Source organism: Pteronotus mesoamericanus, unplaced genomic scaffold (genome assembly GCF_021234165.1).
Source record: "Pteronotus mesoamericanus isolate MK-2021 breed Mesoamerican mustached bat unplaced genomic scaffold, CSHL_Meso_final contig_98, whole genome shotgun sequence".
Classification (NCBI taxonomy): domain Eukaryota; kingdom Metazoa; phylum Chordata; class Mammalia; order Chiroptera; family Mormoopidae; genus Pteronotus; species Pteronotus mesoamericanus.
Genome location: NW_026555295.1, coordinates 5,658,180 through 5,682,931, shown reverse-complemented (window position 1 = coordinate 5,682,931; position 24,752 = coordinate 5,658,180). Strand labels below are relative to the sequence as shown.

Here is a 24,752-nt window from a genome sequence, read left to right as displayed (position 1 = left end):
CTCGGGTGGCTGGGAGTGCTACATTACGGAAGCTTGGAGGCCAAGAGTCGCCATATCTCTGGAGGGGGCGGGAGGTGGGGTGTGTGTGTGTTGAGACTGGGCACAGGGAGGGAGCTAAGTAGCACCGGGTACAGGAGTCCAGAATTTCCCAGCGTGTGACATAAGCAAGGCAAGGGATGATGGGAAGATGGAGAAGCACAACTGGGCGTATGGGTGTGCGATTTAAGTACCAGTGGATATAAAAGTCCAGAAGTGTAGAGTCAATGCAAAGGGGTTGGAAAGGAGATGGAGGGATGGAGACATGATGGGGAGAGAGTGAGGCACGCAGTCCTCCCACAATGGCATCAAACAACAGAAGCTGTTCCACACCAGGGCTGCCCTGTCACTGTGCAGAGTTAGCATGAAGGGACCAGGTTTTGCTTCACAATGCAATGGTTCCCAATGCTGGCTCTGTAGGACTGTGTGCCCTAGACAGAGGAAATGGAGCGCTTCCTACAGCACCGAGTTTCCCTACCGCAAAATGGACATAGTAGTATTTCCCCCTACAGAATGGTGCGGGAATTTAACTGAGGTTACTTAGCTAAAGGGTCTTGAACAAAGTGGTCAAATTATTATGTGCCAGTGGTAAGATATAAATTTATGTATTTATAAAATGAAGGAGCTGCGTGAGACAATCTAAAGGCCATTTTAGGTTGACATGTAATATGACAAACCATAGAAATACCAGGAAAAAAGATATAACCATTCAGGTAAGATAATTTGCGAACAAAAAGTAATAAGCCCTATTGTTATAAGCTCTGGGAGGTGTGGCTCAGTTGGAGCACGGTCCGTTAAACCAAAAGATCGTGGGTTTGACTGCAAGTCAGAGCCCATGCCTGCGTTGCTGGTTCAGTCCAGAGTTGGGTCACATGCAAGAGGCAGCCAATCGATGTTTCTCTCACTCTCCCCCCTCTTCCCTTCCCCTGTCTCTAAAATCAGTAAGCATGTCCTCAGGTGAGGATAAAAAAGAAAAAAAAAAAAAGAAAGAAAGAAAAGAAAAAGGAATAACAATAAAAAGGGAGAAAGGGAAAAAACTTTCTAAATTTTTGTTGAAAATCAGCCAAAATAAAAAGACAGGCAAAAGACCAGCAAATATAGCAGATGGAGATTAATATCCTTGTTATAAAAGAGGGTATACAAATAAAGGAGAAAAGTAAGATCCCAATAGGTAAATATGTGAAGGACGTTAACAGATAATTTAGTTGCCACTACTTACCAAGCAGAAAAACATTTGATTTCATTAGTAATCAACAATAAAATACTGATCAACAATAACAATAACTGATACTCTATCAAATTGATAAAGATGTAAAATACCTGATCTTCATTTTTTTAAAGGAAATTCTCATATATGCTGGTAGCAGCTCTTTGTACAATTATCAAAAAGTCATAAAAATTTAACCCACAATTCTTCCAAGAAAACAATAAATGTGAAACATGTAGGTAGGTAGGTATACAATTGCAGATAGGCTCTGACTGGGTGGCTTGGTGGGTTGGGCATCGTCCCGCACACCAAGGGGTTGCCGGTTTGATTCCCAGTCAAGGCACATGCTGGCCAGATCCTTGGCTGGGGGCATGTGGGAGGTAACCAATCTATGTTTCTTTCCCTTTCTTTCTCTCTCCCTTCCCCTTTCTCTAAAGGTAAATAAATAAAATCTTTAAAAAACAAAAACAAATGCAAATAGGTGATACTGGGCAGCGGGTAGGGTAACATTTGATGCTGAAGAGACTGTCAAATAAACAGAAAATATCAATCAACCTGATAACAGCAACATGGAAAATTGCTTACAAGAATGTTAAGGCAAAACCAATGAGACACAAAACTCTTTATGAGCTCTGATTATAGCTATGTAAAAACAAACATATGCACAGGGAGGAAAAACTACATCAAGGAGCAAAAGGTGGCTGCACACATGCGACGTTAGTTCACTTTTGTGGTCAGAGTGACAGGGTATCAAATACTGGTTCCAGACTCCCAAGATGAGTCACCAAGAACAAGGGGCCTTTCTGAACCTTAACCTGCTCAGGTGTAAAGATACAGGCTTCTGCAAGGACACAGTGTCCTGACTGACCTACCTGAAGGGCTAGCACGGGGTCGGTGCTAGATAAAGGGTGACCGTTTTATTTTATGCCGGTAGTGTGGTCATGCTGCCTTTACAGTGAACATCTTATACACAAGAATGTTTAATTATTTGACTATTACGTAGGGAATTTCTTAAATAGACACGCTTAAAATGAGCTGTATTCTCACTAACTTTTCATTCATTTTCAGAAATGAATCAAGTGTGAAAACAGCATTTCTGTTCATCCACATATATTTACAAATTCTTCTGTCTTAATCTATTTTGTAACTTTTTAAAACAGTAAGTGTTTGCAAAAGATTATATCTGTATGCTTATTAGCACATTAAACTCAAAAGATGCCATAGTTAAGGGTCTCATAGATAACCCTGACATATTCCTGTAGCGTCTTTACGATTTCTCTGTTGAGATCCTGGACAATCTTGTATATTTTGAATCACCTCATGGCCTTTGAGTGCATATTCCATAATTAAATACAGACAGGAGCAGTGTTCTTCCAGGTTCAGTGGCACCAATGAAAAATAGATTTAGATGTTCAATTTTCCCTCATCATAGATTCCTTCATAATACAGAACTAGACATTCAAGTTCTTTCGTGCAAAGGAATGGATTATCCATGCCCCCGCCACTGTGAGACCATGATTTCGCTCCAAAGTGCGTATTTTTAAGCACTTAAAATTACTACAGAAGTGTGACACCACTTCTTTTTGTTACTTTCTTTTCCCAAACATGTTTCATTTATGACAGTTATGAAATAAAAGCTACAGTATCTTTCGGATAAATATTTATTTAGAAGTAACCAAATATCAGATGACACTTACTTTCCATTTTACCTTTCACCCTGTATTTTTAAAAACTCTGATTTCACAGCTCACTACAATCTGACTCATGATAAAGAACACACTTTTGTTTTGAATGTCTTGTTACAGTAACAGAAAGACAGCTTAATTAATCAAAGGTGCAAACAAGACAGTCATACATACGACTTCTTAGCATCTGAGCTATATGGTACAAAGTGACTTTGCTGGAAAGCCAGGGTTACGCTTTCCAACTTGGCACCAGCTCCACAGTTGTAACTTCTGAAGCTTTCGCAAGAGTTTGAAGTCAGACAAAGAAGGAAAACATAACCTATGGCAAGAGGGCGATGATTTAAGGTAAAGAAATCAGTCGTTGCTGATTAAACCCCGCATTCCACGTCTGCCATTACCAGTTTGTCTTTCTGCCGTTCACCATGGATGAGAAAGCCGCTTCGTCCATTGCCTTCGGGGTGCATGACCTTACAGACCCCCACGCGACTGATCCCGCCTCCTTCCTGTGGGAACCATCCCCCGCTGGAGTCATCTCTGGTCATAACCACAGCCTTGACACGCACAATATAGCTGTCACTAAAACGACAAGAAGAATTGGGCATGACAATGGTCTGGTAGCTGCAGGACAGGTTTCACAGTGCAAAACGACCGACTGACCGCCAGCCAGCATTCGCTGGACTCATCAGAAGGAAATCTACGCCTGGCAGCAACCTTAAAAGGCAGCCCATCTCAACTTTTAAGGAAAAAACCCAAAACACTTATAATACCCAATATAAAAGGACATTTTAAAAAGATGTGCAGTAACTAAAAATTATCTGCGCGCCTTTGAAGATGTATGCAGACATAACGCTGTCCAACTCCTAGGTGGTAAGTATTAATGATAAAACAAATGAGTTGATCTCTATAGTTTGGTATCTGTAAGTTAGGAAAGACAAATCTATTACTTAAAAGGATATTATGGTTTCAACACTTAAAACTTAGTTTGCGATGAGTGACCAAGGTTTAACATTTTATAAGCTAACAATCCTCCGATTTAGCAATAACAACAGGAGAATCCATTTCCAAACCACAGAATTCACCATGCAATCACTTACATGTGTATAGGTGGGAAAATATTTCAACTCAAATATGCTTTACACATGTGTAACCTTTTGTTTGATTCTACATTTTCCCAGTCTAAATTTCAATTTCACAATAAGTTCTTTTGCACACTTGCCAAACATCCTCCTCCTCCAGAGACCAACTCTAGCTTCTTTTCATTCTTCATCGCTTTGTAGGAAATTTATTGGATTTTCAGCAAGGCCATTAAATTTTCACTTGCTGCTCTTTTTCTTTGGAAAGAATTCATTTATTTTTCCTCATTAAAACATACATTCCCATGTTCTATATGCCAGGCACTGTGCCAGATTCCAGGGAAACAAAGATGCAGGGTAACACAGAACGAGAACCCCCTTTCCGCCAGCCCGCCAGGCCCCAGGCCCGGCACTGAGGGCCCAGCCACGTGGTCTGCAACCTGCTGGGGATCATTGAGATGGTCCCTCTGCCCCACATCCCTGATCACCTCACTCACCTCCAAAGGAAAAGCCACCTCGGTTTTCCATGACTGCCTGCAGCTCACCCTCTACTGTGACCCCACTCCCCGCCCCCTGTGCCCACCAGGCTCAAAGTTTAACACCCCCCTCACCTTTCTGTCCCTTCCTCAGACTATTGTGTGTGTGTGGTAAAATATACAATACATGCCGTAAAACTTACCATCTCAGTCATTTTAAGTGTGTAATTCCATGGCATTAAGCGCATTCACATTGTTCTGCAACCATCCCCACCCCCCGTCTCCAGAATGTGTTTCATCTTCCCAGATAAAACTCCATCCTCATTAAACACTGACTCCTCCTTCTCCCCTCTCCCCAGCCACTGGCAACCACCTTGCTACTCCAGGCACCTCATAGAAGTTCCTTTCATTTTCTTAACCTAATTGCAGAGCTGTTCTGGGCTGGGCCTCTGCGGCCCGTGCACATGCGCCTGGCTGTGGGGCAGGGGATTCCCCGCTGCTGCAGGCGAGGGGCCCTCTCTCCAGCTCCTCCAAAGCTGCCGTCTAACCATGCCCCCCGCCCCCGCTGCCCTTCTTCAATCTCCCAGACCTCTGGGGCACTCCCCCTCATTCCCGGAGGACACCCGCAAGTGGGCTCACTGTCCGTCTCTCTCCCACGATCCCTGCTACATGGCCACTCATGCCTAGCCCACAGCCTTAAACTTGTAAAAGCCAACACCCGCACAACTTCCAGAGTCTCAGTTTTAAGCATCCTGCTCTCCTGCCACCCCCGCCCTCCTTCCGGACTCTTAGCACTTCCACCCCGCTGGGGTGGCACCCTAGGGTTATGACCCTCCCCCACGTTCCCCACACCCCTCAGGCTCTCACTGGATTCTCTACCCAATTTACATTCCATGGTCTATCACGACACTCTTGTACAAAACCGTAACACATTTGTTCTCTCTTTCCTCATTGTGACTGCCTGGTAAAACCCCAACTGGCGGAATCCCACCATCTACTTAACTCCATCCATGCTACGCTCAGGCTGCTGAATATGGTTAGACGAAAAACAAAAACAAAAACAAAACACCCACTTTATTTACCTCAGAGGTCTAGTTTGAAAGTCATAACCACTAACTTAATGTGTCCTTATATGGCACCCAGTATCCTGCTAGATTTCCCCAATCCGTCCCCAATATTACTTTGGGTGTCCTCCTACCACCTCCCTCTCAGATGACAGATGAACTTGCTTTAATTTCAAGGAGGAAATAAACCAATCAGAAGATACCCTGCCGCTGCCCACCAGACCAGCATGCCTGCCAGGCTGTAGCACCATTCACTGCCTCTCCTTTGGTAACTGGGGCTGAGCCACCCATGACCCAAGCCAGGGCCAACGACTGCGACTTAGGTACTTTCCATGTGCCAGCAGTGCCCAAATGCATGTTTCTACCCAGACTTCTTCCCTAAGCTTCAGACCCGCAAAACCGACTGTCTAGTAGGCATTCCGATCAACATGTTTTATGTTGAACTCTTGATTCCCCACGCCTTCCTATCCTACTGGTTCTCCCTCGGAAACAGACCGAATCCACTTTTTACCACCTTCGTCAACACCACCCTGATCCCGCAGCTGCCAACACCTCGGAGACTACTGCAGTCGCCTCCTCGCTGGCCTCCTTACCTCCACGCTTGCCCAACTTCCTAGGAAAATAGACAGGTAACTCAGATCATGACACTCTACTCCAACCAACCATCCGATAGTTTCCTAGATTATTCTGAGTGAAAGTACAAACCTAGCGCTTACCTTACCGCTCTCCTTGCTTGTTTCACTTGAGCCCCATTGTCCTTGATGGCCCTCCACAGGAGGCACGCTCCTACCTCAGGGACTTGGTGCATGCGACTTCTGTCACTTAAAACCCCATTCCCCACTCTTCTCCCCAAACACAAACTAGGCTCCTTTTCAAGGTTCTTTCATCATAGAAGACTTCTCTGTCAACTTTATGTAAAGGAGCACCATCCATTCATCTTAAATCTTCTCACCCTGCTTTGTCTTTCTTCATGTGACTGAATCAACCCTGTTTGCCCACCTTCCCCGACAAGAATGTAAACCTCATGAGAGCAGGCACTTTCCCCTTTTTGTTCATTGCTCTACCCCTAGAGCCTAGAGCAGTATCTTAGATGCTGTAGGTTGTGGAGTGATTAGGTTAAACACACACTATGTATAAACATGGTTTTAAAAAAATTATCTGTTGCTAACAGAATCCCTGAGAAGGTACAGTGTTCAATACTCATTTGCTCATGAGCCACAACAGCTTAACTGGGAAAGTGTAAAGATTTCCTTGTCATTAAATAGGAACACTGACTATAAAAACAAATAAATAAATAAATCACATGGTTTACCATACATGGTTTCAATCATCAATGCATTTATCTCAGGATTCAACAAGCATATTCCTTGAGATCATAGAGATTAAGAACAAGGGTGACGCCCACATTTCCTGGCTTGGTTGATAGATGTAGTTAACAAAAATAAGGGAGGCAATGAGGCTGCTTGTTTATACTACAAGTCTGAGGTGCCGGCGAAACACTCAGGCGGTTAAATTTATTGCTGGACAACACAGTGGCTGTGATGAAATAATCCAGGAAGTCCTCGAGAACAGAAAATGAAGGAGCACCCTGAGAAGTGAGGAGACCAATAGAAAGTATTGTATGGAAAGCTGAGAGGGAGCAGAGTTTCAAAGAAAGGTATGATGAAACAAATACTAGAACACATCCTTTGGTCTTGACAAATGCTGGAAGTTTGGCGTGAGTGCCTTAATTATTTACATGTAAAAAATATGCACGCGCACGCACACACATACACACACACACACACACACACACACACACACACGGAGTCCGGCAGAAATAACACCTGCTTGAGTGTGGTTGGTAGGGTAATAATTTATAGTTTTAATTTGAACATTTCACCTAAAAGTGTCATATAATGTGCTTGAGTATGATACTGTTATGTTACAGAATCACACGCTTATGATTTTGTAATGAGTTTATAATAAAAAAGGAGGTGTTATTTGTGCCAGAACGTGTGTATGTGCACGCATGTGCGAGTGCATGTGTATGAAAGAATTGCTGAAATTGGGAGATAGTGAATACAAATGGAATAGGACCAGTAAATGCAAGTAGGAAGTTACTAAAGAAAAAAATCTAAGTTGGGGCACGTGGGCTTATAGTAGCAGGTGTGATTTTAAAAACTCTCATGGAAGCAGGCAAGCCACTTGAAAAGGAGAATGCTTCAGCAGAAACCTTGTAAAAGCCAACTGCAGCATGGGGAGCTCCAAAAATAAGGGAAAAAATGAGACAATGGAGATCAGAGGTGTTGGAGGCTCTGTGAGGATTATTCCAGAAAGAAAACAAGAGAAGAAAGTCGGACCTAAGCGATGGAGATGGGTGACTCTTTTTAAATCTGGGGTCATTAAGAGTGCCTTCAATTTTGTGCATCTTATTAAGAGCAGGTGTACGGAGTTCATCCTGCCTCTTGTCTCACACGACCACTTGCTTCTCAGTTGGCTGTTCATACTACACAGTACGTTAGAAGCTCTTTAAGCACTAGCCCCTCCCATCGCTTCTCCACACTTTACTCCTAGGTGCGTTAGAAACTGGGTGGGGCCGGGGGAGAGGCTTCATCAAGCTCTGGTATTTTCTTAGTGCTTCATAGTCCATGAGTTACAGAGAGATTTTTCTTTTTTTAAATCACAGTAATTTATTTTTTATTGTCTCCAAAAAAATGGATGTTTCCAGGGATCTGTTCTACAGCGGAAGTGGAGCCCACAGGAAGGATTCCTTGCAAGTGAATGGCAAAACCTCACAGGCTTGAGTAACAGGCTTTGTCTAGTTTTGCCTTCCCGAACTATTTTAGAATAACTCACTGAAGTTTGATTTGAAGCTATCCTTTTGTTCCCATAATTTTTGTGTTTTATAAAAATTAAAACTAAAAATGTGAGACTACTATAAAAAAAAATTAACATTTTATAACACTTGTTTAGATTGGCTGCATATAAACAACTTGAGAACATTCCCCCTGCCCCCATACCCCATTTATTCTAGAAAAACTAAGGGTCCTCAGGATATGTAATTCTCTAGTGTGAAACACAGCTTTTTCAAATCTTCTGTGAGCGCACTCTGGGTTCATCTGAACAGGAAACAGCCAAGGTGAGTAACTGAAGCTCCACACACCTCCTGTTAAAACATACTTTTACTTTTTTTGTGCTGCAGCTGTTTGCTGGTCTCCTTTCCTTTGAGGGGGTCAAGTATGAAAAAGGAAGTCTGTATTACTTATGTTAATGCCATACACTTATTTCCAAAAAATATTCATTTATTAGAAATTTAGAAAAAAAACACACCCCACCCCCTGGCTTCCAGACTGCTAATTTTGGCCTTTATTTCAGTCTGCAGCATCCTCCTTCCTGCCTTGGCTCCTCCTATGCCCCTCCTTGGGCAGACTTCTCTGGGATAGGGGTGTGTGTTGGGGAGGAGGAACGGGGGGGGGGGGGGGCGGGGGGGACGGGACGGGGAGCGGGTGGGAGGCACAGACTTATACCCTCCCGCCCCACCCCGCCATCTCCTCTGGCAACATCTCCACCAGCCAGCATTAACTGAGGCAGCTGGCTATTTAAAACAAGGCTGCGGGATAACATGTCACAATGAAAGCTGCAAAGGATGTCTGGATAATCCAGCTGCATGGCTGCGTGCCAACTGCCTCCTATCTGTGGTGTATTTACGTTACTCAGGCATTTCACCCCACCCAGAACAGAAACGACAATGAACTCTACCACCAAAAGGTATAAAGGAGGGAAACTGCCTTCTCACCTTCCCTCCCTTCTCTTTCTGTAAAGCATTAAACAACATGTTTTAACCAGATGTGGGGTTGGGGGAGGCGGCGGTGGCAGGGTGGAGCAGGAAGGGCAAAGGTAGACTAGTTTTCTAATGTGCACAAGGAAAATGCTGCTAGCGTGCCTTAGAAAATTTCCAAAAACTGTTATTATTGTCAGAAATAACAACAAAAATGCTTCTGCAAGTTTCAACTGCCAAAACAGTGTAACTAATTAAGGACCTAGTGAAGTTCCAGATGTGAGTCCGAACACCACGTGAATGGAGCCCTAGTGTCTGAATTTGAGCTAAACCGCCTCCAAGAATGTCACTACGAATGGTGTTTGACTATCACCATCCACACGATACCGTATCATTTAGGTGCATTTTGAGTAAAATTGACTCTTACAAATTAAGCTGGGGACCTGCCATTTAAACCTGGTTTCTTTAGAAGAAAGTTTTGTGTTCCCAACATGTGGCATTTTTTATAAAAACAGGACTTGCTGTCTTGTGATCACTCAACACACAGAAGAGGTAGGTGGTGCCCTAAGGTAGAATGGGGAGGCACAGAAAGCAATTTCAAAGCTAGGCTTTTACTTGGGGGGGGGGGGGGGGGGTGTTGGCGGGGGGGGGGGGGGGGGGTGCTGATTCTACAGTGGCACAGCAAGGTTTGCATCTCAGGCCTTAACATTCCAAGTTCTCTCCAGATTCAAAGCAGGCCCTGTATGGGCCATGCTACAGAAGTAAACAAAGGAATTGTAGGAAATGGCGCTGAGGCAACACTGTGTCTGTAAATAGTGTTCCGAAGCAGACAGGTCAGCAGTGCCTTGACCTTCTCAGTAGCTGAAGAAGCCTCTATCTGAGCTTCAGTTTCCTTATTGGCAGGGGGCAGGGGTGAGGGCAAGGAGTGGGGAGGATGGGGGTGGAGAGAGAGGGGAGCTCTACCGCGCTGCGAAGTCCGGAGGGTTAAAAGCAGTGATAGAGGTCAAGTGTCTGATACAGAGAAGTTGTAGCCACCATGATTATTTCTGTTGAAAGGCTGACTTTGATTACAAAGACAGGGCGTTTAGAAACTAGCCTCCCTGGCCATTGACAACAGCCTTTTGCCTTTTTCAGCTGCCGGGCAGCAGAGCGGCAGGGGGGCTGTGAGGAGAAAATCCAAAACGGACCTGGGGCAATTATCAATGCAAGTCAGATTTATAGAGACCAGGCTGGAGCCGGCATTTCAGGCACACCTGTAGAGGATAATAACTCCATCTGCCATCTGTGAGCAGGCCCTCCGCTCCTGCCCTTCCCCCTCCGTGTCAGAGATGGAGAATGGAACTTTTATGTCCTCCATAAATACTCCCCAACCCCCTCTCCTCAGCCAGCCCTTATCTGATTACAGGGCATCTTTATCTCTACATTATGCTAAACATTACATTCACTTCCTCCCAGCCCTCTTTCCACCCTTCCCCACTTCACCAGACCTCGAAAGGGATTAGCTAACATCCAGCCTCTCAGGCTCCCTCTTCCACCCGGCACAATCCCAGCTGCCAGGCGAGGCTCGCAGAACCCCAAATCGTCCAGTGGAGCCAGGCTCTCTGTTTACTGTAATCACTCCCCTGCCCAGCCCCATTCTTCTGTGCCTGTAGATTTCTAAAAGGCTCTTTGGTTTCATTGAGTTATATATGTATATATAAAATATTATATTGTATAAAATATGTGTATATTAAATTTATATGTCTAGCCATCTTTTTTTTTTTTAAAGAATCAACTAAATATTTCAGCAGAATCAAATGTGTTGAGAAGCTAAAGATATTGGTCATATTCAAGTGAGCGGCAGTTCTGTGAGTGACTGTTTTATTATGTATCAACTACTTAAGAATTTTTTTAAAGTTGACTGCCCTGGTTTTAGAAATGTATATGTTCTGAACTTGACAGGCAAGGGAAGTTATACATAGTGTAGTTGCGTGCATGGTGGGACTGTGATTTTCAGTCTGTGCGAGCCACTGAAGGTAGAATATTTGCTCTGTGTCCCACCTGTACTGGTTAGGGCATTACAGAAAACGGTGGTAGGAAATCCTGCTGAAGATGCTGGACCTGGCAGGAGCCAATTCTGCAGAAGACCATCTGTGCTCTCAAATGCTGATATTCAGGTGCTACAAAACAGAGAAGAAAACTTCTGACCATTAAACGTTTGCTTCATAAAGAGAACTGGTTTGCATGACATCAGAATTGGGGAAGCTCAGAAGTGGGCTGAAGTCACGCAGGAAAAAGGCTTCCCCACAGTAACTTAACATCCGTGGAATCAGCCACAAAGTACACTTGATGGAAAGTCATCTTGGTAACTGTCTCACCCCAGTATCTTGGAGGGGGAAAAAATCCATGCATTCGAACAGGTCCTAACACCATGATTGTGACCTCCTGGTGCAAGGCACTGTGGTAGTGACAGATTTACGAAGAGAAGAACAGGGGCTCTGTAATCCAGGCTCCACTGTGTCCCTACTTTTTTCCTGAGATGCCACAGTTCATCTTGCCCATGCAGAGCAATTCCCTCAGAGGATTACAACAGAGCTTTTATATGTCTTATCTTCACAATTTACGTATTTTTAAAATGGTAACGAGTTTTCTAGGAATGGAACCCCAATGCATGGTATAACATGATACCTAAAAGGTGTCAGTGGTTGTGAGTGCTTGCCCTGCAATGACTGGGGATGTAACCTTCACCCAGGAATCAGTGAGAATGAAAGTCAGGGGCCCCGCTTACTGAAGCGCAGGAGCCCCAGAGGGGGTGTGGATAGGTTATTCTTCCTTATTATGGGCTGGGCTCAGAATCCGGGAAAATGCTTTAGGAATACCCACTTTAGTCTTGCACCACAAACCTGTAACTTCTATAGCATTGCAAGGCCACTAGGGCCCTCCAAGTCCAAATTCTACCCTCACGGGGCGGGGGGAGGAGTATGGGGCATGCCCATTCTCATCCTCGCATGCCACACTTAACACCAGCATCTTTGTTGTTGAGGCTCCCTAGCTACACTGAAGCATATAAATAGGTCTCCTCACCCACACACCACTTTTTAGTGCACATATGAGGAAGGGCTGCTTTCTCTCTTATTCTGAAGGATACTGCCAACATGGCTGATGTCTGAAACAGGCATGATTATTAAATGTACTAATTTATAAATCATTCTTTAGAACCAATCCTAGCACATGAAAGTTTATTAGACATGGCCTCTGGTATTTTTGTTTTCCTATTGAAATTTTAACACAAAAATACTCTGCTGGAGTTAACTACTACAAACTCGTATTTTTATAAGCTAGTGATTCTATGATTCAAAATAAATGGCCAGGCCTTGCTTAACACACAGTGCTGATTTAGCAGGCTATGTGCCTCTAATGTTTTCCTTTAAATTACTAAGCGCTGTAAATAGATGCATTTTCTAACCTCCTAAGAGCTCCCGTACACTTTCAGGCCATAAGAGCCAGAATGCATGTGTGCTCAATATTCTGGCACATGCTCTCCCACATGGGCCGAGGCACCGCCCTGTACTGCAGATGTCTTTGAGAACGGATGCTCTTTGGGGCTGTCCCCAGGTGAGCGACCAGGGCAGTGTGCCTGCCGTTCACTGCTCTGGCCCCTCTTTCATTGCTGTTGAGTCCTGCAACCCTTAAAAGGATCTAAAAAGGAAAATGACGCAAAGGCACAAAGGAACAAAATTTGAGAGTGGAAGTTAATCTCCTAAGCTTTACAGAAGCTTGCTTAGGAGGCCTTTGAGAAAATACCCGAGGCCATTAACTATCCTCTATATCTCCGCAGCCTGGGAGCAATGACCTACAGTTCCAAAATCTACAGCAGTGAAGGCGAGTCCGAGTTCTGGTGGCCCGGGTGCCCCCAACTTCCATGAGAGCCCCAATTCTAGGGGCAAACCTTCCCAGGCTGCGAGTGAAAGGAGGCGATGCCACGGCAGTGCGCAGGCACGCTGGAAGCTGCCCTGTGCGACACTGGGTTTCCTTCTCGCGGCCGGTGAGAAAGTTCTAGGAGACTCACTCCACTCTCCAGTACTGTACTTCAAATGAAATGTTTAATTCAACCCCTAAGTTTTTATCGCCTGTAGTGTGAACGTGCAGAAATCCTCCACAGGAAAAGTGGTTCAACTGGCTGCTTCTTACAATGCTCCCAATTTTTTTCTCTTCTCTAAACATCATTTTTACAAAACTCTTTTGATTTTATTGATTTACTCTATCAAATGTCTTAAGGACGGAGTCATAGTTTAAAACAACAACACCACTTTCCCCACCGACATTTAAATTCGCCACTTAAATTCAGAAGTCACAAGAATACTAAATACATAATACCCATGCCGACAGATCACTTATGACTGGGGCACAATAAAGATAAAGGCATTTGGGCTGTTCTGCTAATGTACAACCCAAACCGTAACACTGGGTAGTTTTAGACTAGAACAGTGAACCATTTGCTAAGTAAATCTTAGCTTCAGCAACTGAGAAGGCAATTTTAGAAGTTGCCTCTAAGACAGATTTAAAAAAAAAAAAACAGCTCTTTGGCAACTCTGTGTCAGCATAACTTTCCTGAGCAAGCACCTCCTGAGGCAGGTTGTGTGCCCAGCTAGAGTAGGCAGGCCCCGCTGCGCTCAAGCCTGGAGAGTCGGGGCGGGACAGGCTCAGCCGTTCATTGCAGGGCGTGCACAATCAGTGAAGAAAATAATCATTTTTTCCTGAAATTTAAAAAACATTTGCTCTGATTCCTATTAACAGCAGAAGGCGGTCCATGGAACTGGAGATTCCTGGTCATTTGCCCCTTAAATCCTAGGTGGGTTTCCTGGTCACCACCTGCGACCTCTGTATCCTCACCCAGTTAAGTACCTGTTCAGCGGGTAAGTTCTTTAACAATAGGCTGTGGTATACATTTCAAATTATTTTTGAGTTGTAAAACAGTAGCTCCAGGAAAATAAACTAATTCATACTATCCTCCAACAATAACAACAAAAAAGTAAATATAATACAATTTAAAATTAAAAAACTACAATTCCATTGAACTGAACACAATTTAAAAAAAGTTTTAGAAAAGACTACTTTTTACAAACTCAGAATCAAGAACATTAAATTTGAGTTCTAGCATAGTATTATACACAAATTCTCTAAATGTTAACATGGATATTTTAAGATCAGCTAAAACATTTTAGGAAATAATGTTAAGATTTTACCACAACAGTTCATTAACATTCAAACCATTTATAGGAGACTTCATATTTTGTCAAAAATCACCCAAACACAGACAACTACTTTAAAAAATGAAAAGTTTTATTTAAACCAAAAAACCAAAAGAGAATGGATCTACTTCTTATGGAGTGAGATGGTTCTGCCCTAAAGGGCGACTACACAGTGGGAAGGCGGAGGCCAAAGTCTGAAACCCAGGTTTACGGTTTTGCTTTTATTGTCTGCTGCTTTGCTGAGCCCAGAGATCAGTGGAGTTCATAATTAATCAAGATCAAAGGATTACCATCTTAAACAAAATAACCCATCCCTGGAGAGCCCTGTCTTCTCCTGCTCTTTACTCTGAAAGCAGTTCTCCCTGCTTAAGACACCTTTACAAAAATGGCATTTACAATCCACACATTTAAAACCCCAAAGGTCAGCTAATGGAGATGTGAGATTACTAAACAAAATTAACTCTCACCACATTAAAGTATACGTGTAATAGAAAAATTGGTACTTCAACATCCAAATAGCAAGGGGGTTTGTTTAAAGTTCATAATCTTTAATTCACATCTTTAAGTTGCTATCCTTGAACTTCTGTGCCTGACTTTCTCAGAAGGTCTTCTTTTTTTCCTCACTGAATTGGAGAAAACAAAGAAAGAGCTTATTTAATGATCCACATGCTGAAATGTTGAAGGAGTGCCTGTAACTTACTTTGAAATGCATGAAAAAGTAACAGGGAGCTTTGGAGGGAGAGAAGGACAGGTAGAGGGATAGGCACCTATGTGAGGAAGCAGTGATAGCAAAACGCTAGTAGCAGACAGGAGCTAGTGAGTGTTGACTGAACACCCCTTTCAGCACAACTTTTGTTGAAAAAACTGAAGACTTTCATATGGAGAAAAAAAGAAAATTTATTGCGTGACATTCTGAGTGAAGATCAACACTAAACCTAAAAGACGTTAAAGTGGTACGGAAAAGTCTGGTTATTTCTCCTCATATGATCTGGGACACATTTCCCATTTTTTAACCTGCCACCTGCCATCCCTCCTAATCCCCAAAGCAAACCACGGTCCAAAGGGCAGGAAATTACTTTACCAAACTGCTTCATACCAAATCCTAAACCTACAAAATCCTTTATAAGCCAGTCCTTAATAAGACCTGTTCTCAAACAAAAGGAGGTGATAATTTAGCCCACGGGGAGGAAAGTCCTCATGTTGCGCTAGCAATAGGCTGACTGGATTTTAAGAGCCTCCCTGCCCGTATTCCAGTGGACATGAATGGCCTTTCAGCTGGCAAGAATTACCAATTCATTTAGTTCCCTTTCTTCTAGAATTCTGCCACCTCCCTCATCAGAGATGAAAAGCTTAATGCACAGAAAGAAAGCAGAGCACAGGCGAGATGTTTGTTCTCCTTGAAGAATTCTGGATCTCGTCACTTACCAGGTAGAGGCCCAAATAGAGAAGGGCCTACAGGGGGACTTTAGGTCTTCAGTTAGGACTAGAAGAGCCACCCAAACAAATTAGATGTACACTCATTGAGCTAGAAAGAATTGTAGAAACCATCTAGACCCCTCACTTAGAGAAGGAACTTGTTCAAGGTCACTGACATTGGAACAACTGCCCCTCTCCCCTGGCACTTTGTTTTAAAGGGGTCCTGTGTTATGGCACAGGTCCTCACCATATATCCAAGCTAGGCGATCTAGAGGATGTAAGAGAAGTTATTCTCATTATTCCCTTAAAATGTATTGGATAGGCAACTGACTGTCAAAGAAATCATAAGGAGTAATGAAGAGGTACCGCTAATCACACAGCCATGTGAAACACACCCACACCCCGCCCCCTGAGCTGGGGAGTCCTGCCCAGCGTGGCCAAGTTTCCTACCGACAGAAGCAATTCTCATATTTGGATCCATCAGTGTAAGTCATGCCATTAGCCAGCAGCCTCAACCTCTGTAAACACAACTCCTTCTCACTCCCGGGTGAGGGACCCCAGACTCTTCTAGGCAGCCTCAGTTTCTTCATATGTAAAATGAGGGACAAGGGCCAAATGACCTTAGAGGTCCTTTAAAAAAAATACATTTTATTTATTCATTCTTAGACAAAGGGGAAGGGAGGGAGAAAGGGAAGGAGAGGAACATCTTGGTGTGAAACGTTGATCTGCTGCTGGCCGCACATGCTCAGACAGGGGGCCAGGCCTGCAACCCAGGCATATGCCCTGACCGGGAATCGAACCAGTGACCCTTTGCTCTGTGGGATGACGCCCAAACAATTGAGCCACGCTGGGTCAGGGCTGAGGTTCCTTTTTAAAATGTGTGTCAAATACACACACACACACACGAAAAAACATGCCCTTAAAGATCTTTAGCTGTGTCAGAGGGCTTAGCTCACTAAAGGCACACAAATATTCTACAAAAGCAGACCAGAAAACTTTCAGCAGTAAAATGGCAACTGAAAATATCTTGAGTCGAAAAAAAACCCCAAACCACAAAGACCTGAAACCACGACAAACTAACAGATATGTCCTTTCAGTGCAAGTGTTATTACGCAATTATAAAGTTCCCAGGGGTGAAACTGGTCTATCAAAGTGTTTTGAAAAAGCAAGAAAGTGTTGAAAATTGAGTTTTAATAAGTTTAATAACACCCTTTGAATAAAACAGGTACAATTTTGCTATGTGACTGGGTTTACACATCCACAAATGTGATATTCTCTCTAGCCACATAGAAGACAATCCCAAAGACATATTTATGGGACAAATGCAGGCAAAGAAGAGAAGAGGGATCTGCCTCTTTTCTCCCAAGCAGTTCATCCTCTATGCTTTACTGATTGACTCAGACAGCTGCTCCAGCAGCAGAAAGTAATGAAGCAATTCCTTAATTTAAAGGTGGGGAGAAACAGCTGTAGACCTTTGAAAACACAGTTCTGTGCGCTTCAAGTTTCACGTTGGATCCAGGATGCTTCGATGACACAAAGGAGCTCAGGTCCAAGAGTTTTCTTGTAAATCAGTTGTTTGAAATTGGAATGTATTTTCCCCACAGGAAAAACATAAAATGGTGAGCAGCAAAAAAGCCTAATCAATTCCTACAATACTTGAATCACAGGTTCTATTCCCGAACGGTTTTTACTGCCCACTGACCGTCTCCTTAACAGAAGCCTCCTCCCCTGCCCCATGGAATGGCCCCCTCTCATCCTGCTGGGGTGTGGGGTACAGGAGAAAGGGCAAGCAAGGAGGAATTCTTAAACTCCCAATTTGCTCTCCCATTTTGGGGACCCTGGAATTCGATACCACTGGACCTTCAATAGCTCTAAGCTATTCGTGGAAAGCTATTTGTAAAAAGATCATTAGTGGAATGATCATCCACTAATAAGGTGGAGAAATCTTTACACCTAAGCAAACAAACAGTCAAAACCAAAAGCAAGGCTCCAAGTTACAGCCATGGTATCAGTATTGACGCTATTGGTCAGGAATTCAAATAAGGGTCACTGGGGCAACTGTTCTGTTCTTTTATGGCGGCAATGACGGCTGGTGAGCAATTAGAAGGGTAGGAACAAAGTAAGCGTCAGGCCCACGGGATAATCAGGAAGCAGTGGATTCTGGACTACAGAGAGGACCAGGATATGACCTGTGAGGGACATTTCCTTCTGAGTTATTACAAAACGGCGCCATCCACTTGGTATACGTGCTTCCATCAAATGGCTTTCTTTTCGTAAAAGAGCTGGGCAGTACAGAGACTGTATAGGCCAACTAGCTATCAGGCTTGCTCACAGTTTAATATAAGATTCTTAAAACAGTTTCACTTGTAGGAGAGTATTCTAGCTTGATTTCAAAGAGAACTTCTGGAGAACACTAGAGCTATCCCCACACAACTAAATCTACCAGCTTGTGGAAGGACTGTCTGATTTCAAGACTCTAGGTCTTCACAGATCATTGAGACCCTGGAGGCTAAGCTGCTGAAGCAGGCCTTTCCTGCGCCTCACCAACATGCTTACCCCAGGAAGTCCGGCAGAGCTTTAGGTCGTGTGTTCGGTGGTGGCTCAAGACCACTGCCCACTGCCCGAGGCAGGACAATCAAGAAGCCATGGCCAACTTCTCCCACCGGGAGCTTTTCTAGCCAGGTGGCAGTTTGTGGAGCCACACAGATGTAATCATACTGCCCTGAAGCCATGTTGTCACTGTAGGCTGCCGGGGAGCATCAGAAGAAAGAATAAAGAGCCCTGTCTTAATGTTTGGTCAAGAGAGAACTACCCACAGCTCATTTCATGCACGGGTGTGCTTCAGCCACCTGTCAGGACTCAGCTCACCTGTAGGAAAGGCATGACTTCTGAAGGCACCGTAAATATACCGTCCCGGACTGAAAATTGCTGCACACCCAGCCGGTTCCTACTGTGAGCAACTTGGTATATGGAAGCTCTTGTGTAAACCAAAAAGGCTAGATAAACACAAGGGGTTATGACACGATGACACTTTTTCTTGTGTGGCTGCACGGAGAGAATTAACCCTGCCATTTATTGAAAGTCAACTCCTACTCAGAAGGCAATTAATTTCCCATCTATGTTCACTGCAGCATTATTCACAAGAGCCAAGAGGTGGAAACAACCTGAATGCCCATCAACGGATGAATGGATTAAAAAAATACATACAGTAGAAAATAGTTCACCTTAAAAAGAAAAAAATCCTGTCATACACTATAACATGGATGAACCTGCAGGATATTGTGTTAAGTAAAATAAGACAGTCACAAAAAGACAAATACTGCATGATTCCACTTTTAAATTCTGCTATCTAAATTAATCAAACTCATAGAAACAGGAAGCAGAATGGTGGTTGTGAAGGGCTGGGGTTGAGGGGGGTATGGAGAGTTGTTTAATGAGTATAGAGTTTCAGTTTTGCAAGATGAAAAGGTTCTAGCGATCTGTTGTACAACATGCATGTAGTGAAATAATAATATGCCACATGCTTAAAAATGGTTAAGATGGCAAATTTTATCTTTTTTTTTTTTTTTTTGGTCACGCACACCGAAAAGACAATTTGAAAAACAAAAAAGGGTCACTTGAAATGGATATACTCAAGAAAGACCCCAAATTAATAAATTTTGGGCTTTGGCAAAAGAATATTTTGTAGTCATTAAGAAGTAAACATTACCACATGTGTGCACACACACCCACCCCACAAAATTCTCCCCTAATCTAAGAAATATTCAACTACATTATGAGAAACAAGTAACAACTTTTGCAAGATCTCAAGATGACTACAAGAGAGAGAACCTGTGCTTTAAATATAAATGTGGCTTATACTCTGTTCCTTGGGCTATGAGACAAATTGCATATATGAAAAATACAAATATTACATTTGTAATGATTTTGAGATAAAAATGGCCTTTCTTACAAAATCATCTCAAAAAAAGAACAGAAGCCAAGTTAAGCATAACAGACTTTCCTCTAATTGTGAGCTTTAAAAATTCCCCTAATAGGCCTTATATTCTAACAGCTTGCTTATCGTACTTACCATATAGGCAGCAGAACCCCTAAAAATATTTTTTTATGATTAGTCCCTTTTTATTTCTATTCCAACCTCAGCTTTAAGATTATTTTAAAAACACAAAATCACAAGGATCTTCTAAGAGTTTCTTTTCTTCATCAAGGGGGTTGCTGATGTTTTTTAGTATTTTTTCAAAGCAGAAAAAGGGGCCACTTTATTTTTCCTTGGGAAAAGTTCCTGCCAGATTTTGCACATTGCCGTTCTTTGGCGATGTGAAGAGGACACATGCCCACCCACAGACACCAATTTCTGCTCTTCACCCTTCCCAACCAGCCTTTATGACACATGCTGTCTGTGCTCCATTTAATGGAATTCAAGAGGCCCAGTCAAACAGCAGGCCCCTGGGGGCCAGAGCAGCCCATCTCTTCCACTGGACGGGTACAAAGAACATGTGTTTAAAAGAAAACCACAAAAAAGCCCAACCCCGCTTGGACACCTCCAATCTGAAAATCTTTACAACTATATGAACTAATACTGAAAACTAAAAGTCATCTATCGGGCTGAAATCTGGAAAGAGGTAGTATTTTGTTGCAGTTCCTTGCACACTGGGCTCTGTGAAGAGAAGGCAGCTAAGCCCCTGCACGGCTCTCAGAGTTTGCCACGGGGAAGGTAGGCTGTCCTGTCGGCCACAAGATCTTTCTAAGAGGACTGAAGCGCCGGCCTGCTTCTGCAGCGCTTGCTTTCCCTACGGTGATCATTACTCATGAAGAAATGTCAGTGATTAAGAATCCACCTGGCAATGGGGACAACTTCTATCATTGTCCCATATGCATCCTGAGACAATCTGGGCACAGATGCCAATGCAAACAAGTGGACAGCAAATTTGTACCTAGAAGAATGTTGAGGACTAATACAAGTCCATGCTGGTTTGATAAGAGAGTGGTCATTCGCCCCATTTACGTGCCCTTTAAGAGTGGGGTTCACGCCCTAAGAAGGCTGCTCTGTACTTGTTTCTGGCTTTTCTGAGCTACACACACAAGTTAATTATTTCCAGATATTGCTACAAGATTTATCTAGAAGTGCTATTAATCCCACTGTGTAGGCAAGTGACCATAAACCCTGGATGTCGGGGGGACAGAGTAACAGCAGAAGAGTGGACAATGGACAAGAGGCCACGAGCAGGTCCAGCCCTCCCCCAGGGTCAGCACCAGGCATCCCTAAATCACCCACCTGTTCAGCAGGGGTGGACTGTGGATTCACTAAACAGATCTCTCTAAACACAAGTATTTTTAAATGTTGGTAATCTAGAGTGATTTTAAATAAACCTGTTTTTATTAAATGGTTACTGAGTTCATTAGAATACACTGTTAATAAATGCTCAAGAGGGGAGGGGTCTTCAAATCTCAAAGACTGGGAAAACTATCCTTGATGTTTACTAATCTGTTTCACTAAAATATTCTGGACTCTTAAGCTTTGAGGACTGAAACAGTCTTTCTATACTGTGACTCTCACTCCCCTGAAGGGCGAGGGGACCCTTTGTCCAAGGTGGTGTCACTCTACTTCGCTCAGAAAATGTGGCCACCAAAACTATCCAATGATTTTCTGAGTAGGAGAGTTCTTTCTTGATATCCATCCAAGAAGAGTTAGACACAGAAGAACCAAAAGGGAATAGCTAAAAGTTGCTTCTATACAGAGCAATTAGTGGCTCCAGATTAGAGACTCCAGTAAATCTATGAGTAAAAGAAAGCCCAGGAGGAATCTATCGCCAATAACAATAAATCCCCACTGAAGAGAGAATTAAAGTAAGGCCAGGGCTAGGCCCAGATCGCAAGCATTTTTTAACTTAACACTACCCAGCACATAGAAGCTCTGAACATCGGCAGAGTCTCACTCAATATCTATTGATCATTTCCAAGTTGAATGAGATGAGACCCTTAGTACTGGCTGTAGCTCTGTGTTCCTTTGCCCTCAAAGGGAAAAACGGAATCTAAGAACTATGTGGTCACTCTGGACTGGTGGCTCATGGCGCTAAACAGCAAAGGGGCCTCTGAGGAGCGGCCGCCCCCAACAGTAGGGGCGACTATCACTGCCAGATGGCAAAGGTCCACGTGTCTTGCCCGAGTGTGCAATGTTCACTAAAGCTGAACAAAGTCTATGCTGCCCTGAAACCATGTGGACAAGACCTGGGTTAGTTTCAACTACCCAAATCACAGGAAAAGCAAGACATTGCCACAGAAAGTGCCAAGAAATCAGGAACTTTAAGACATGTTTTCGTACGCCTGCCTGTAATCGCCTTCTGTAGGCCTCAAGGGCAGAGGGCGGGGGATATAATGGAAACTAAAAGATGTTAGCAAAATCAGAGCAGATTAGCTGTATTCTCCCTCTAGTCCATATTCAGTCACATTATTTTTCTGATTGCTTGTGACAAAGTGAACCCTGAGCTGAGTGTGATATGCACCAGAGCTTTGGGAGAGAACCTCATTTGCCAGAAGGTCACAAAATTCAGGCTTTAGTTTAAGCTAATGTTGTTTTTTTTTTAAGTAGCTTTTCTTTTACAACTTAAAAAATGTTAATGAGAAGGAGTAGAAAGGACCCTCACTCGCAACCTGAAGTATTTTTAATATCACCAAATGTCATTATTAAATATGCATGATGCATGTATATGCACACATGTAAAAATAAGCACTACAGATGTGGGCAGGAAAATTCTTAGCAAAACCCCCACATATTTCAAATACTGTTCTTCCTCATTATTGTCCTCGACCATAATTAGCACGTTACAGCATAACAGGTGGTTTTCATTTATAGAATGCAAAATTAATGAAATTTGGAGATAGTCCTGTCTCCAAAAACAAACTGGCCATTCTAAAAAAAGTATACCCCTTAATCTACAAAACAAACAGAAATGAACCAAAGTCCCTCACACTGGCTTTCCATATAACCTGAATCTTTAAATATATTCAAATTAAGCAAGTTAAATATATTTACCAACAGTTTAAAATACAGATAGCTATCTCAAGGAAAACAAGACAATATTATAGACTTTAAGGGAAAAGGGAAGAGAAAAAAAGACTGCCTGTTTTTCCTGCTTGGTAACCCCAGACATGTTTAATGCTGTCTGAGGGATAACAGAATTTACCATCATAGATGGAGCTACTCCATCAATGCTAAATCTTAAGCAAAATTGCAGGCAGTTGTGTTATAGGTCCTGACCCAGCCTTTCTGGACAGACCAGAAAAGCATAAATAGTACTGTTCCTGTCCCTAACAAGTAGGATGCAAAAAGTATTTAAAAATACGAGGAGACATTGAATGGACTGTCAACACACTGAGGAATGTTTAATGTACTCAAATAAACAAGATATGTGCCTTAACTCGTCAGACATTGTTTAAATTTAGTGAGTGAAGAAAGAGACAGGGGGTCAGACAGGCGACACAGCCTCCCAATTATGCAGAGCAATCCTTCAGGCCATGTGAAAGCTATAATTAAATGTTGATACCAAGCCCCCAGTCCCCCTTCTCCCACCTAGAAAAAGTTAATGCATAAATTCAGTATGAACAAATTATGATTTGGAAAAACAGACGTAGTCATTCAGGAGGGGAATAAAGCTTTCTTGCATTCAGCCACGCATCTTGAAGGACAGGAAAAAGCACAGTATTTTTTTTTTACTCCAACATCATAAATACAATAATTATAGTTTGACCACCTCCTTTAGCTCATTTCTGCTTATTCATTTTTTTTTTTAAGTTTTAAGCCAGCCCCCCCCCGCCCCCGCCCGAAAAGGTATAGCACCTCTGCAAGCTGTTTCCTAGGCAGCATCTTTTAAACTAAGGGCTTAATAAAGGAGAGGGGTTAGGACCATTTCCATCTGAATACCTGAGGAGAAATTTGTTTTCAGAAAAGGAGATGAGTAGACAAGAGCTCTGTCCATCCAAAGACCAGGGCTACCTCTGTGTCCCTGCACTGTGGACACACCACACACAAACACACACACTTCAGTCCATTTATAAACTGAGTAGTTTTTTTCCTCCCTTAAAAACTGTTGAAAGAAAACCCTGGAAAGGTTAGGCAGAAGAGAACGAGAAAATCAAGTCCATGTAAACAATAAGCACATACCTGCCGGGCGGTGCCATTTCCTCTACATTGTAGAACCCAAGTGCTGGGTATTAGCATTATTGCTACTATAAAGCTTCCGATAAAAATGGACCGTCTCTTGCTGACCTGAGAACCAGCTGGCTGCTTGAGGAGTGGTTTCCCCCATATATGATTCAGTCTCCTTGACAAATATACTGCATCGCACTGGATGAGTCATCCGAGGGTTAGTCCGCATTTTATAAGCCTGTTGTGTCATTACTCACATTCAACATCCTGCTTCTCAAAAGTGGAAGCTGGAAGCCTGACAGCTGACAGATGCTTTTTCCAATTAAAATACTGTTTTAAAAAATTCCTGTAAGTTACAATTATCAGTCATTGATGATACTATGACCTGCCCAGGAAGCAAATGGCACAGCTCAATGCCCAGATTAAAGTCTGCAGAACCACGGCGCAAATTGTTCACCTGCTTCCCACCCCCAATCAAATAATTTTGTTCTGAGTTGAGAGCAGGGGTCCCCTCCCTCTTTGAAGCTATTAGTGAATTAGTACAGGCTCGGCCCTCAGTGATTCTTATGTTGTGAGGTCACCTAGCTGCAGGAGCTTTGCAGAAATCACACCTCAAAATTTTGGTCCCTGGATTAATTTTCTTAGGTGGGATAGTGAC

At 43.1% G+C, this 24,752-nt stretch overlaps 1 protein-coding gene across 1 annotated transcript in view; it reads right to left on the bottom strand.

Moving 5' to 3' along the window:
- The window catches only part of SPRED2 (sprouty related EVH1 domain containing 2), a 110,065-nt gene that overhangs the window by 27,617 nt on the left and 57,696 nt on the right, over window positions 1-24,752 (bottom strand). The window contains exon 2 of the mRNA XM_054586877.1: window positions 3,327-3,504. Coding sequence (XP_054442852.1) covers window positions 3,327-3,504 — 178 coding nt within the window. The remainder of the gene's footprint in view (window positions 1-3,326; window positions 3,505-24,752) is intronic.